This window comes from Trachurus trachurus (genome assembly GCF_905171665.1).
Source record: "Trachurus trachurus genome assembly, chromosome: 6".
In the NCBI taxonomy this organism is placed as follows: Eukaryota; Metazoa; Chordata; class Actinopteri; order Carangiformes; family Carangidae; genus Trachurus; species Trachurus trachurus.
Window position 1 is genome coordinate 35,336,222 of NC_139897.1, and position 15,296 is coordinate 35,351,517.

The window sequence follows — 15,296 nt, forward strand, 5'->3', positions numbered from 1 at the left end:
TAAAATGTCAAGAAAAAACATATAAAAACTAATGAAAACTGCCTAACTACAATGCATTTCAATGGACGTGGAAGCAGAGAATGTCCGAGTGTATGGGCTAGCTATGAGCACTGTGATTGGCTCATCGCGTTAGGGGGCGTGGCTTAGCCAGAGGTCAATTGTGTTCCTCGTATGTGAAGGAAATGTGATGACGTCATCAGTGAGGCGATGACCTCATCAGTGAGGTGATGATGTAAGGTGATGACGTCATGTGTCTCACCAGTGGACCAGGTGCAGGTGAGGCGTCTGCTGCAGCAGCTGCTCCTCCAGCTCCTTCTTCACCACCGCCGCTCTGAGCCGCTCACTGGGAAACTCCAGGAGGCCGCTGGAGGAGAGAGAGGAGAGAGGTCAAAGGTCAGAGGTCAGAGTGTGTGTGTGTGTATATGTGTATATATATATATATATATATATATATATATATATATATATATATATATATATATATATAAGTGTGTGTGTTAGTGTGTGTGTGTGTCGTACCGCAGGACGTCCTCTGGTTTGTGTGGACTCGTCTCGTCCTCACACAGCGACAGGACGAAGCCTCTGAACAGAGGAGAGACGGCGCTGGACTTCTCCTGAGGACAGAGAGGAGGACGCACGTCAGAGTGACATCATCTGGAGAACATCTGTTAGTATTATTATTAGTTTATTTAGGGGACATTGTGCAATGAGATTAATCATTTACAGAAAATGAGAAGATGGTTGCACCAGATTTAGCTTATAGCTAATTTCCATCTGCAGTCCCAACATGTAACATAACAAACAGACAAGAAACGCAGACCACAAACTACTACAAGAGTGATACACAAATAGACAGTAGACAACACAAAAACAACAGTTTCCACATCTAAAAAGACCAGATCAAGTGCAACACACCTGAGAGAGGTGTACCTTATCCTATATAATTAATGGAGAGAAAAGCTAAGGCTTACAAGATACAAAATATATAAAACATTTTAGAATTCCATAGTTCATATTCCATAAGATTTTAAGATAATTCCATGGATTGGGTGCATTGAGAAATACTAAGATACATTTTTTAAGAGACTAACTGAGTAACAAGTGCCCTGCTTTTAAACGTGCTGGCAACTTTGGTTCTCCAGTAGCCATTGTTTTAAATAATGAGATAAATTTCTGCTTTTCAGGGTTTCCGGCAGCTTGTTCCATTCTTTGATGGCTGTCCATGAAAAGACAGATTGAACATGTGGATCTACCTGGGCCATGAGGAACCTGCAGGAGTGGTAGAAGACCTCAGCGTTGTGTGGACACTCAGCGAGGGCGAGCAGCCAGGTGCTGACGGCTCGCTCCTCCTCCCCTCGGATCAGGTGCAGCTCGGCCAGGGCCTCTCTGATTGGACAGCAGTCTGGACACGCCTCCAGCAGAGACTCACACAGGGACACACCCTCCTCGTACCTGCAGCGCACACACACAAATGTACTTAAGTAAACTACAAATCCTCTGGATATCTACTTAAGTACAGTACTCGAGTATTATATTTCTCTGGTACTTATTACTCTTACTTGAATACATTTCCAATACAAATATTTTAACTTTTACTGGAGTTAATTAGTAGGAAGGCTGAAAAGTACTGGTTACTTTCAGGTCTTTTTCTAAACTCCTATTGGACACAAGCTGTGTTTGTCAGAGAAGGAAACCCTAACCCCTAAAAGCAGCACATCAGTGCAGCTGCTTTCAAAGAGTTCATTCTCACTAACAAGAGTTAAAAGCTCTTTACATTCATTTACAAACTATTAGAGTCATTCACTGATGTGGACAATAAGACATTTACTCTTAAGCCTGCCACACACATAAAGATAATCGGGCTGATTTTGCCCCGATTTCCCCCCTTCCGACCACGGACAGACATCGCCCGATTATCTTAAGCTCTTCAGATTATCTTAAGGTTTTAAGATTATCTTATAAGATTCTCTTGTAGTGTGTGGTGTGTTAAGAGTCAAAATTCCCCCGACAATCGGCTCGGAAAACGTTCGGCGCCGATAATCGTAAGTATTAAACATGTTCAATTTTTACGATTATCGGGGCCGACAACCGTGGCCGTTTCAATCAAAAGTCATCTTGTGTGTGGAGAGCCGGTGTTGTGGATCTCTTTCTGAGTTTTCTGACCAGAGGGTCAAGATTCTGAAACATCTTAATGTGTGGTGAGCTGTGTTTGGAATATCACAACACAACACACACAATATGATCAAAACTGTTCAATCACAGATTTTTTATCTTCATGTCTGGGGTACCTCACAGATAAAAAATTGGTTGAGATTTAGAGAATCTTTATGTGTGTGGCAGGTTTTACTCGTACTTTTACTTAAAGTAGATTTAAAAACATGTACTTTTTTACTCTTACTGCAGTAACATGTGGACTGAGCTACTTTTACTTGTAACAGAGTAAATGTTGACCAGTAGTATTTGTACTCTTAACTCAAGTACTAAGGTGGAGTACTCTGTCCATCTCTGGACATCACCAGCCTCTGAGTGTCTGACCTGTGCAGCAGCTTGTTGAGGTGGATGAGGTTCAGGTGCAGAGGGAGACAGGCCAGCGTCCTCTCCCCGGGGGACAGAGCCTCGTCGCTGCACTGCTGGACGGCGTCTAGGGAGAGACGGAGAGAGACGGGGTTATGATGCGTTCAAGACCAGTCACAACTCAGATCTTTCAAAAGTGCAATTGAACGCATGGGATGGGATATCACGAGACTAGACTTTACGAGAGTTACGAGTTAAAGGGATAGTTCACCCAAAATTCAAATTTCTAATATTCCTCATTATCTCCTCCCCCTCATGTGGACTAAGGGCTGGGAGAAGTTTCAGAGTCCTCCGTGGCTTCTCTGAGTTACAGGGGGTCTCAGCGTAGCAGTGCATGTCCATATGACGGTTTTCTTCGTCCAAAAAGACACACCAAAAAACATCCAAATACCTCCATGCTGCTCGTCTGTAATGTCCCTCTGGTATTGAAGCCCCAACATGAGAAATTGTTCCAAATCTATATTCTAAGCTTGTTTGTAGCGGAAGCTCCCAGTGTCTCAGTCTGGGTTAAAAAGCTTAAACAAAACAAACAAGCTTAGAATATAGACTTATTTAATTTTTTTTGGAACAATTTCTCATGTCGGGGCTTCGATACAAGACGGACATTACAGACGAGCAGCATGGAGGTATTTGGATGTTTTTTGGTGTGTCTTTTAGGACGTAGGAAAGTGAGCTCCGTTCTCAACCGTTATATGGACATGCACTGCTACGCCGAGACCCCCTGTAACTCAGAGAAGCCACGGAGGACTCTGAAACTTCTCCCAGCCCTTAGTCCACATGAGGGTGAACTATCCCTTTAACCTGGAGCAGCCTCTGTCCGTCTGTACCTTGGAACAGAGCGATGAGGATGTCCAGCGGCGTGCTGATGTCCCGCTCCGTCCTCCACGGCAGCAGGAAGGACTCTCTGCTGACCAGTCTGGACGGGCCGGACTCGGCCGGGTCGTAGAGTCCCGTCGGCAGCCGGTCGAACTCCGTCAGGTGGATGTAGGAGAGCCAGACCAGGGCCCGGTCCGCCGCCGTCAGGTGCTCCGCCATGCTGCGCTCCCGGGCCGACTTCAGCCCGTTCTAAAGGACCAGGACCAGAACCAGCAGAGTTATCAACACAGACCGGCTCACTGTTACCGTCTAAATCTTTGATCCGTCTTCATTTTGAACCAGTTTAGAGCAACAGAATATTCATCTTAACCAGGTTTAGTCTGGATTCAGAGCCTAATACCCAGGGGGCAAAGCAAAAAAACAGACACGGAGCGTTGTAAAAGGTTTGACAGCAGAAATGATCTCTAGGAACTTGAAGGATTAAAACCTGGGTGGACAACCCGGTCAACTAGCTGCTGGAAAGATACAGGGGACAAAACCCCTTTCTTGGGTCATTTTGCTGGTGAAATGATGTAAATGCAAATATTTAGGTACTACAATGGCATAAATAGTCATACAACTATAACATTTGGCAGAGAGTATCTTGACACATAGGGGGAGGCAGGAAAAAAAGATTCTGGGGTTTGTTGCAACTCAATTTTAAGATATCACCCTCAACATCCCAAAAAAGACAAAAAAAAAGTACTGTTCGCCAGACAAATTCTCATGTAAATGATTATTTTTCAGCACTTTATGGAGAATATCTATGCTTAACATGTATATAGAAAATTTCCTTAATTCATAAGCTTCCATTTGAGTCCAAGATGCCTTTCTATCTCCAAAGCCCCACTTGCTGTGGCCAACGGTCTTCTCTATCTGTCTGTTCACTTTGGGGAGACCAGAAATAGAATGGTTTCTGATCAGGCCAGTTACAGTAACATGGAGTTTTTCACAACAGGTGTTGCATTGTTTGGAGACAGCCTGTAGCTTTCCAGTAGCTAGTAGAAAGGCTATCTGGGACTCAAATGGAAGCTTATGAATTAAGGAACTGCTGCAATTGAGTCAGCCTCCACTAGACTCTAGATCAGATCGACCTCAGAGAGTTACGGTCCCGTCTCACCTGCAGGATGGCGAGGGCGCTCTCCATGCGGCCGGTGAACAGGTTGAGCTGAACTCTGTAGAGCAGCGACTCCATCAGCTGGAACGACAGTTTGTCCGAGACGCCCGACGACGCCTCCGTAACCAGGAAGTGCAGCAGACGCTCGCACACGTAGTCCTTCCCCTCGAACGAGCTCTCCAGGTTCAGGTACTGCAGTGCAAACAGGAGACATGACATCACACCTCTTTTCAACTTTCAACTTTATTGTCCCCAAAGGGAAATTCATGGCTCAGACTTACGTTCCACCAGACCCGGTAGTGCGGCGCGTGCTCCACGGCCATCTCACACATCTCCTGCACCTCCTCTCTGCTGCCGCGCCGCGAGAACAGGCTCAGGTAGTGACTCCACACCTCCGGGTCCTCGCAGTTACTCTCCAGCGCCCGGGACAGCGTGTTGAGGGCCGACTCCAGGCACTCCGACACCGGACTACACACACACATACACATACATACAGAGTTACACACAGTTACAGTTACAGAGTTACACACACACATACACAGAACTTTTCAAACTCGATACCAATACCCAGGAAAATACTTGAAAATACTCAATTTTCAATACGAAAACTGAATAAAGTAACAAAATCAAAGATTTCTTAAAGAACCGTCATCGCTGGTTGGTATTTAATATTTAAGGTATTTCATTTTGCACTACCACAGATAAGCTAACACTATTTGTGTTTCTGTACCTTTCATGTAAAACCTCTGATGCACGTTGCCTTCAGGGACAGTTTTTCATCAACAGTCTCTACAACAACTCTGTGTGGTAACGTTGTGTTATTATCTCATAGCGTGGTGAATGTGCAGCTCACAACTTGTCCACCAGAGCGTTGTGGAGTTGTTGGATTGTGTATTTGATGAGTTTGATGAGGGAAACCAAGAAATCCCATAATGAGCCTCCGTAGCGTAGCTCTGAGCAGCTCACGTCTCTGCTCCACCGTTCTAAAAACAGCTTGCACCGACAATTAAAGGTAACGAACCTACTGCTATGACTATAGGGATTATGGTGATGGACCAATTTGACTAAATGTTGAACTATCCCTTTAATTTATAAGTTTATTTAGCTGGATTTATTCTAATATATTATCACTAATCTTTATCTGACGACCCTAACACACACACACACACACACACAGCGGATGACGTACGTGTGGTTCTGGTTGAGGTACTTGAAGGCCAGTTTGATCCACAGCTGTGTGTCTCGAGGACTGTCCACCACGCTCGTCTCCAGGTTGGAGATGTCGTCCGTCTCGCTCACGAAGTAGCGTTTGTCCTCCGACGTCACGCAGGCGTCCACGACCGACAGGCAGATCTGAGGACGGTCGTCTACACACACACACACACACACACACACACACACACACACACACACACACACACACACACACACACACAGGTCAGGAGGAACATCCAGATGTTGCGGTGACGCTGCGGCTCAGTTAGGCTCCGCCCCCTCCCAGTGTTGGGGCTCGTTAGTAGTAAAGTAAGTGAATAAACTGGAGCGGTCATTATTTTCGATGGATCAGCTGTGTTTAACGTTTCATGTGTCATAGTCCTGATCGTTAGACTGATGAATTAGTTCTAACTTAAGTTTATGTTTTTTCTGTCTTGCTGTCATCCCCTGGCGTATTTATGATGGTTTGGTTGTGTATTAATGTTGTATACACTTATTTCATCTAACTGTATTCAGTCCTGTGTATACTCTTGTTGTCAATAAAGTTGTATAAAAAAAGAAAAAGAAATAATAATTAGTTCTCTAACACATCCGTGGGTCAGTTTGACATGTCAAGAGTGTGGTGAAGTTGCTACGAGCTTGGAAAACTGTAATATGATTACTATTTTCAGAGGAGTAATACCTTACACTACTCGTTACTGATAAAAGTAATCTGATTACAGTAACGTGTTCCCCTCCTCACCGTGGCCTCCCACGGCGACGTGTCCTCCCGTGGCCTCCAGCTCTCCGTCGTCCTCGGCGCCGCTCTGAGCCGACGGCTTCGGCCTCCACCGCCTCGCGTCTTTACAGGTGGTGAACGGAGGAACTGCAACGCACAACGCAACACCGGGGGTCAGAGGTCACACGGCTGTACGGCACGTTTCCATGGTGACAGGAGAATTAGAGGGAGAAGCCGACTCACCGTGACGTTTGCTTTCGTTCACTTTGCTGACGAGGAGCACGGCCTTCTGGTCCACGCCCATACGACCTTTGTTGGCGCCAAACAGCTTCTTCATGTACTTCTCTGAAAAAACAACCGTAAAAAATAAAAATTATAAGACTGATCGGTTCATTGTAAAACATTTATTTATTTACGTAAATGTGGTGATTTCAGTCCGTAGCCCAGAAGCAGCTCTGCTCACTTTTCATTCGAACAAACTAATTCCACTGCCACAGTTGTTAAATTTCATCGATGAGACCAACATTAATCTCCTAAAAAGAATTTAACCAGCCAGCAGTAAACCTCTAAAAGCTTGCGGGATCCCCCCGGGATGAGGACGGAGCTCGGCCCCGGAGATCAGCTCAGTAGAGCGGCTGCTGCTGCCGCTGTGAAAGTTAAACTTAATTAAAAACAGTTTTTAGCAGCTTTACTGTTATTGGCTCGGTTGCTGTGAAATGGTGATAGCGATGATAATTCCTGTTAGCCCGTCTATGGGGTTTCACATTCTCCCCGACGAGACCCGACACCCGACTGTCGGGCCGGTGTGTTCCTGGCTTAACTGGAGTCTAACTGGACTCTAACCAGAGTCAGGCTGGAGTTGTACTTTAGAGGACAAAACCTTTAAAGGGATGGTAGCATTTTTTAAAAAGTGGGGTTGTATGATCTCCAAATATCCCCTAAGTACTGTAATTGCAGTAGAAGACTCTCTGCACTCCTCCCGTTAGCAACGCCAGCCCATAATAGCCCTGCCTAGAGATTTACAACATACAGTGTTGTGAACAGACCCAAAGAAACGGCCTATTTTCACGGCCTAAAAGAGGTTTTACCTGAAAAAAAATACACAGTTGCATTGTTCACTATAATATAATTTTTTCCAGCCCTTCAAAGTGCAGGAAAAACACAGTTTTTATTTGGACCTAACCAACTCACGTATCCCTCCGCCCAGGGTTAGCACCCGCCGATCAGCAGTTGGTTAGGTCCAAATAAAAACTGTGTTTTTCCTGCACTTTGAAGGGCTGGAAAAAATTATATTATAGTGAACAATGGAACTGTGTATTTTATTTCAGGTAAAACCTCTTTTAGGCCGTGAAAATAGGCCGTTTCTTTGGGTCTGTTCACAACACTGTATGTCGTAAATCTCTGGGCAGGGCTATTATGGGCTGGCGTTGCTAACGGGAGGAGTGCAGAGAGTCTTCTACTGCAATTAAAGTACTTAGGGGCTATTTGGAGATCATACAACCCCACTTTAAAAAAAATGCTACTATCCCTTTAAGAATCCAGTGTGTGTTTTGTGTTTGTGCCTGAGAGCAGGTGAGTTTGTGGCGTCTCACCTGTAGCAGAGCTGACGTCGTCGTCCGAGCTGCTCTCAGAGCAGCCAATCAGAGGCAGCTCGTAGGACAGGAGGTCCTGGAACAGCTGGTTTCCTGTCAGAGTGCAGTTCCTCATGTGCTGCCTGCAGGGTGAGAGGACACGTTAGACACCACACACTCTACACAGACACACTACACAGACACACACTCGGCTGGCTGTGACCTCACCATCTGCAGCCGTCGTCGTTGCAGGTTCCCGTCAGGTCGAAGCGGCAGAAACACTTCCTGGGCTCCAGAGTGTTGCTGTAGGTCACCGAGCTCAGAGACAACTTCTCCTTGGTCCTGTAGTACGGACTGAACCTGACACACACACACACACACACACACACAGTCAATACACCTCCACCCAAGGCCGTAGCTACCATTGAGGTATTTTTTTCGGCCTAATGAATGAAAAAAAAAAAAGTATTAGGGAGGACAGATGCAAGGTGACTGAGTGACTCCTCTCTTGTTGACGCCCTCACGTACGCTGGTGTTTGTTTACTGGTCGCGGGAAAAAAGGCGATTCATTCGGAAAAAGCGAGTGATAGCCCCCAGGAGATGCACAAGATGTGAGCATATGTGGTGCACAAGCACAAATATTTCACAAACAAAGACTCTGAAATTGTTTCTAAAAAATTTTGGACAGATTTAACAAAGAGCATACGGTGTAAAGTTTAGGCAACCATTAGTTTTATTTCAGTCTTTTTTATTTATTTATTTATTTATTTAAAGAAAGCTAAGACCGGTGAGATTACTACAGACATGTCTGGAGTAGGCTACAGTAGAAAATGTAAATTTTTCATCTCTGCCTAGTAAGAATACTAACAAAAATGACATTAGAGTAAAATCTACCTTTGAATCATGGGATATCAGGCAAATGAATAAGTAATGTGTAGGCTAACTGTGTAAAAGTAGATGCTAAAAAAATGAACCTGAGCAATTTTGCAGCTGTTTTATTATCAGAGATACGTATGTCCAGGTGGAATTTGACCTTTGGAAAACTAATTAGGCTATATTTCACTAATAGCCTGTGTCATAATATTCACTCCATCCAAATACAACTGTTTTTGGCTCATTTTGATTTCACCTAGACCTCTTCATATTTTCCCATTCAAAGAAGACCATACAACCGAAATGAAGTTTGACACCAATATTTTACTAATAAAAAATATGCATAGAAATGTGAAATACTACATAGCTAAACAACGTGAATAACCAATTATAACACAAACCAAAATTTGCTGCAACAAGGAGCAGTCAGATGTATGTTTGTGGTAACTATAAGGAAAAGCAAACAAACTTCCTGGGCCTGTTTCAAAGTGAGGAACACAGCTGACGCTCCAGAAGGAAGTCACCCAAAAATAGTAGGCTATAGCTATGGTAAAAAAAGAGTGCACACTTCATCCTAGAAACCTGTTCATCTTTATGTTAACAACCAGGACCTTCACATTGCATTTCAGACTTTTTTTTTTCGAGCTGGAATTAAACTTTATAATATAATATTTTTGCTACTCTGTGGCTGCTACGAGTGTGAGGAGCTAGTCTCCTGTTTGTAATAGGTGGTGTGTTCTCATCAGAATTCAGTGAAGTTGGGTCTTCTCTGGATGATCACTAGTGATGATAATATCATAAAAATGGCATTAATCTAATATGATGTGTGTAGTTTTTATCTGTCAAAGTGCACCAGATTGAAGCCTTTCAATATAAAATTGCCCCAAATTTCTGACGCCACCCCCCTGCGCACCACGTCTATGACCTCGGTATTTCAAAAATCCTGGCTACGGCCCTGCCTCCACCTGCATCATCGGTGTGTGTGTCCTCATGCAGCTCAAGGAGATGAAGCAGAGTAAAGCTGCGTTCACACCGGACCTTTGTTTTTCTCGCGGGCGACGAGTTTACATGTTGAAGGGATAGTTCACCCAAAATTCTAATTTCACTCATGATCTCCTCCCCCTCATGTGGACTAAGAGCTGGGAGAAGTTTCAGAGTCCTCCGTGCCTTCTCTAAGTTACAAGGGGGGTCCGCGCAGCAGTATTTGTCGATATAATGGTTGTCAATGGATACCAACTTTCTTCGTCCAAAAAGACACACCAAAAAACATCCAAATACCTCCAAATACCCACCAATGCAAACGAGCGACTGAGCATTTAATCGCCCAGGCGATAATCGCTGGGGCTCGGAGCGACGGAGCGTTTTGTCGCTCTGTTGCTCGAGATGAGAAATCCCAACTCTCCGGCCGTCAGTCGCTCGTCGCTCAGCGCTGATTGGCTGCCGTAACCCCGGTGGTGCCGGTGTAAACAGAGACACATGGCAGTGGGCATGACGTCATCAAAGCCAAAATGCGTCTGAGTCTGTGGCTCTGAGCCAAATTGTCGAGCGACTGCAGCCGAGCGACGGAGCGTTTTTTTTCCGGAGCGATACGAGCGACAGCGACAAAAATAAAAGGTCCGGTGTGAACGCAGCTTAACGGGGTTTAAACTTCTTTTATATCACTTCTTCAAACACTTCTTTTTATTGACTCGCTTTAATTTAAATTAGCGTTTTATCTTTAATTGTCTCCATCTCCTTTTATTGCCTCCACTCTGTGTGTGTGTGTGTGCGTGTGTGTGTGTGTGTGTGTGTGTGTGTGTGTGTGTGTGTGTGTGTGTGTGTGTGTGTGTGTGTGTGTGTGTGTGTGTGTGTGTGTGTGAGCAGCATCTGTTCTCCGTCCTCCTCCGGCTGTGTCTCCCTGTGTGTTTTAAATAAAGCTCTATGACGGCGGCCGACGTCCACCTGTATCAATCAGCTGACGCCCCGTGACCACACACACACACACACACACACACACACGTCATGTGACCGGCGGTAACCAGCGGTAACCGGTCACAGCTGCAGCTCTGGCAGCGATTAACTCTCTCTGTGTTCGCTCCGACATGAAAGCAGCTGCTTCATTAAACCGCTTTGATTCACAGCCGGAGCTCAGTAAAACACCGGGAGGCTCCTTTAGGCTTCACAGCAGCTGTGTGTGTTACTGTGTGTGTCTGTGTGTGTGTGTGTGTTGTTATGTGTGTGTCGTACCTGTACGACTTGAAGACGAGCAGCGGGCTGTGATACGGTCCGAAGGGAACGGGTCTCAGCTCCGCTCCGCCTGATTGGCTGCTGGCTGGCTCCGCCTCCACCGACATCACCTGCAGAGACAAGATGACATCATCACCATCTCTACTAGATATGAACTCTGTTTCATCCTCTCAGTTTGATCAACAACAACAGAGCAACACATTCCTGAGTCGCTACGTGAAGGTTTTTCCCCTGAAGTCTCTTTTTGTTGTTGTGTCGTTTGCCCTTTACGACAGAGAGTTTGGGCCACACTCAGAAAACATTGTTTTCAACAGACTTCAAGAATAAAGTCATAGTTTTACGTAAATAAAGTTATAATATTACGAGAATAAAGTTTTAGTTTTGTGAATAAAGCAAAAATGAAAATGAAAAACAGTACGCAGATCCAAAAACTCATGTCGGGTGGGTGCTGGACCAACGCAAGCAAAGCCTGAAAACTAAAAGAGAAGGGGTCCGCAACACCATATGGCTCCATTGCAAAAAATTTAGAGAGCTTGCAGCTCGAAACGTCATGACTATTTAATACATTTTTTGCACTGGGGCCATGTGGTGTTGCGGACCCCTTCTCTTTTAGTTTTGTTACAAGAATAAAGTGGCAATTTTATGAGGAAAAAAGCAGCAACTTCCTCCAGGTTCGCCTGCTTCTTTCTGCATTTTCTGGCATATTCTTCCTGATTGTTCAGTCCTGATACTGATGACGATGTGGTGCTGACGTGCAAGAAGATGAAGTGTCTCTCTGTTTGTACAACTTGACAAAATGCTCCACGGCCTCATTAACATTATGACTTTATTCTCTGTGAAGTCTGTGAAATTAGTTTTTTCTTAATGTGGCTCTAATACTCGGTCGTAGCTGTTTTATTTTATTCTTTATCTCTTTGTTATAATATTTGACTCATTTATTTACCTTTTCTTTTATCTAGATTTTAATTATACAACATTTTGACTGTTTGTGTTTATTGATGTGCTGCATCAATGTAAACCCTGTTGGTTCTGTACATTAAACTTGGAGGCCACGCCCCCTTCATACATCATGATGACATCATGACATTGCATTCCCGTCTCCGTGGTGACCGTGTCCTCACCTGTGGGGCGGGGGGCAGCTGCTGGTCTCCCTCCAGCTGCTGCAGCTCAGTGAGCAGCAGTTCTCCGAGCCGCGGCTGCAGCTGGTAGCGCCGCTTCAGAGCCTCCAGCTCCAGACCTGCAAACATCTCCACCGGCTCAGCGCTGCTCGCCGCTACCGAGCTGCTCGCTGGAGCCGAGCTGCTCGCCGTCGTCTTGCTGGGTTTAGCGGCGTCCTTGGCGTCCTTGGCGGGCGTAGAGCTGAGCTGCTCCAGGTTTGGTTTGGTGAAGGAGCAGCTGCTCTGGCGCAGCGACAGGCGGCGGGGGCCTCGGGCGGCAGCGGCCGGTGTGGGGGGCGTGGCCTCTGGCGGCGCCGGCGGGGGCTCGGCCTCGTGGTCGTCGGCCTCGGCGACGTCCTCGCTGTCCAGGGTGAGTTTGTCCTGGGTGAGGTCGTGCAGCGAGGGCTGGGGCAGCGCCGGGGGGGGCGGCGCTGTGGCGTCCGGCGGCGTGGAGGCTCGCAGCGGCGGCTCGATGGCGGGGGCGGGTAGCTCGGTACCGGCGGGCAGCTCGGCGGGGGGGTCGGGGGGGGGGGGGCCTCGGTTCCTCAGGGCCTGAGCCTCCTTCAGCTTCTGGATCTTCAGAGCGTACTCAGACTCCAGCTGCTGCAGTCGCTGCTTCTGAGCTTTCAGCTCCGAGAAGTGGCGCTCCGAGTCCACACGCTGCAGCTTCCCCGGCTGCACACACACACAGAGAGACACACACACACACACACACACACACACACAGAGAGAGAGAGACACACACACACACACACACACACACACACACACACACACACACACACACACCAGGTTACTACACCATCACACTGTCATCATGTCACATGTGCACTGCAAAAACTCTAAATCTTACCAAGAATATTTGTCTTATTTCTAGTCAAAACAAATCTCATTCTACTTAAAATAAGACTCATCACATAAAAAGCAGCTTGTTTTTAGACACTTTTTACTTCTTTCAAGCAGATTTTCACTTGAAATAAGTAGAAAAATCTGATAGTGGAGCAAGTTTTTCTTCCTTATAACAAGCACAAAAAACTGTCTTTCACTGGCAGATTTTTCTACTTATTTCAAGTGAAAATGAGTTTGAAACAAGTGAAAATGATCTAAAAACAAGTTAGTTTTTAGGTGATGAGTCTTATTTTAAGTGGAAAGAGATTAGTTTTGACTAGAAATAAGACAAATATTCTTGGAAAGATTTTGAGTTTTTGCAGTGTGAGGTCCTGAGCAGCTGCCGAGCTCCGGCCGGAGGAACAGACGTTAGACTGTTTCCAGACTTCTCAGTAAAAGAATTCAAATAACTTGTGGCATTTGAGTGAATAGATGTGTATCGTTAAATAAATAAATTATGCAATTAATCGTTTGTTGTCATTATTCTGAATCTATGTCACCACATAATTTCCAGGGGATTGTAGCTAATAGCGCGTACAAATTAATTAACCCAAACAACTTCAGATCAGACTAAACCCAGATAAATATAATTCCATACAATAGTTTCCATTTTCCATACTTTTCCATAAAATCGAATTCCATACTTGCGTAGGAACCCTGCCTTCTTTATTTCTTTCACCTTTATTTACTTGTCAGTTGGTCTATTGAGACTAGTGAGCTGATTACAAACCAATATAAATATTAGGGATGGGAATTTCAAGCAAAAGCACTTTTCAATAATCACCGGGAACCAATCGACTAGTCTTCCCCAGCACTGATACTAAACCAATACAAGGCTTCCTGTCAAGCTCTAAGTCACATTATTATTATTAAAGATAAAACAGTCAAGTAAAGCTTTGTAAATAACCAACCTGAAGCTCTGAGTGTTTTACTGATCCTCCTCTGACAGGTGAGTTCATCACAGGTGAGTCTGATGAGCTACACAACAGCTAACAGCTAATAACACCTGTGCTAATCAGCAGTTAGTTAGAATAAATAAATACTTAAAAAAAAATAAGAAATAGCAGTTAGCTAAAATAAATAAATACATTATTTTAAAAGATAATAAAAAATGGCAGTTAGCTAAAATAAATAAATACATTTTAAAAGATAATACAAATGAGCCGTTAGCTATCCAGTGCTAGCTCCCGTGCTAACGTTAGCCGTAGCAGCTAGTTCGTCTCTATCAATCAGCCGTTTATCGACAGTTAGCATGCGGAGCTAATGTTTACCAACGGTAACTAACGTTGACAGTTTTACCGTCGCCTGGTGACGGTTACCACGGTTACCACGGTTACTCGGCGACCAGCTGCGGCACGTGAAGCTAACAGGAGGTGACGTAACTTACGCTGCGTTCGAGACAACTCGGAATTTATGGAACTACTTTTCTATCAAACAAAACCTCTTCAAGAGCAAAACCCTGTTTAAAATGAAGTAAAGTGAACTGTAAAGAAAAATATATTTATCAAAATGATTAAACCAGTGATTCTCAAACTGTTTTACATCAAGGACCCTAAACTGACACAAATTAGATGACAAAAGTTTAAAACAAACACCAGAAATACACAAATATTTGTTCTAAGACTGAAGAACATTACTTTTTTAGTCGATGTAAATTCAAATTATTGCCAATGGCGTGAATTTTTTTTTTTTTAATTTGAGAAAATTCTGGGGAAAAAATGTGCTAAAATTGAGAAACCTTTGAGAACCACTGGATTAAAGGACCAATGAATGTATTTGTAATTTGTTTTCAAGTTATACATTCTGCTTTTGAGATTACAGTTTTTTGCTTTTCTCTCTTGAATAAAGTTTTATTCTTTCTCAAGCTATTATTTGTTTGACATATATATGTTTGGATTGATTTGATACAGAAGTAATTCCATTTTGGATCTTTCCGACCTGAAAAAGTGCAATTGAACGCCGCCTGAAGTCGGAGCTCCAAGTCGGTGAAGTCAGAGAATAAAATCTCCCCTGACTTCACCGAGAATCAGCACAACGTCACCAGTAAAACATCAGTTAAAATGTCTAAATACACATAAACGTTCTTTTTTAATTGTTTTTGT

The 15,296-nt window shown here is 44.5% G+C and overlaps 1 protein-coding gene across 1 annotated transcript in view; it reads right to left on the bottom strand.

Moving 5' to 3' along the window:
* zfc3h1 (zinc finger C3H1-type containing) overlaps positions 1–15,296 on the bottom strand; it is a 42,816-nt gene that overhangs the window by 7,060 nt on the left and 20,460 nt on the right. The window contains 14 exon segments of the mRNA XM_083974155.1: positions 260–364; positions 520–614; positions 1,254–1,452; positions 2,536–2,641; positions 3,402–3,639; positions 4,550–4,738; positions 4,828–5,014; positions 5,736–5,913; positions 6,504–6,626; positions 6,723–6,824; positions 8,072–8,193; positions 8,279–8,410; positions 11,150–11,259; positions 12,271–12,981. Of these exon segments, the coding sequence (XP_083830281.1) occupies positions 260–364; positions 520–614; positions 1,254–1,452; positions 2,536–2,641; positions 3,402–3,639; positions 4,550–4,738; positions 4,828–5,014; positions 5,736–5,913; positions 6,504–6,626; positions 6,723–6,824; positions 8,072–8,193; positions 8,279–8,410; positions 11,150–11,259; positions 12,271–12,981 (2,597 nt within the window).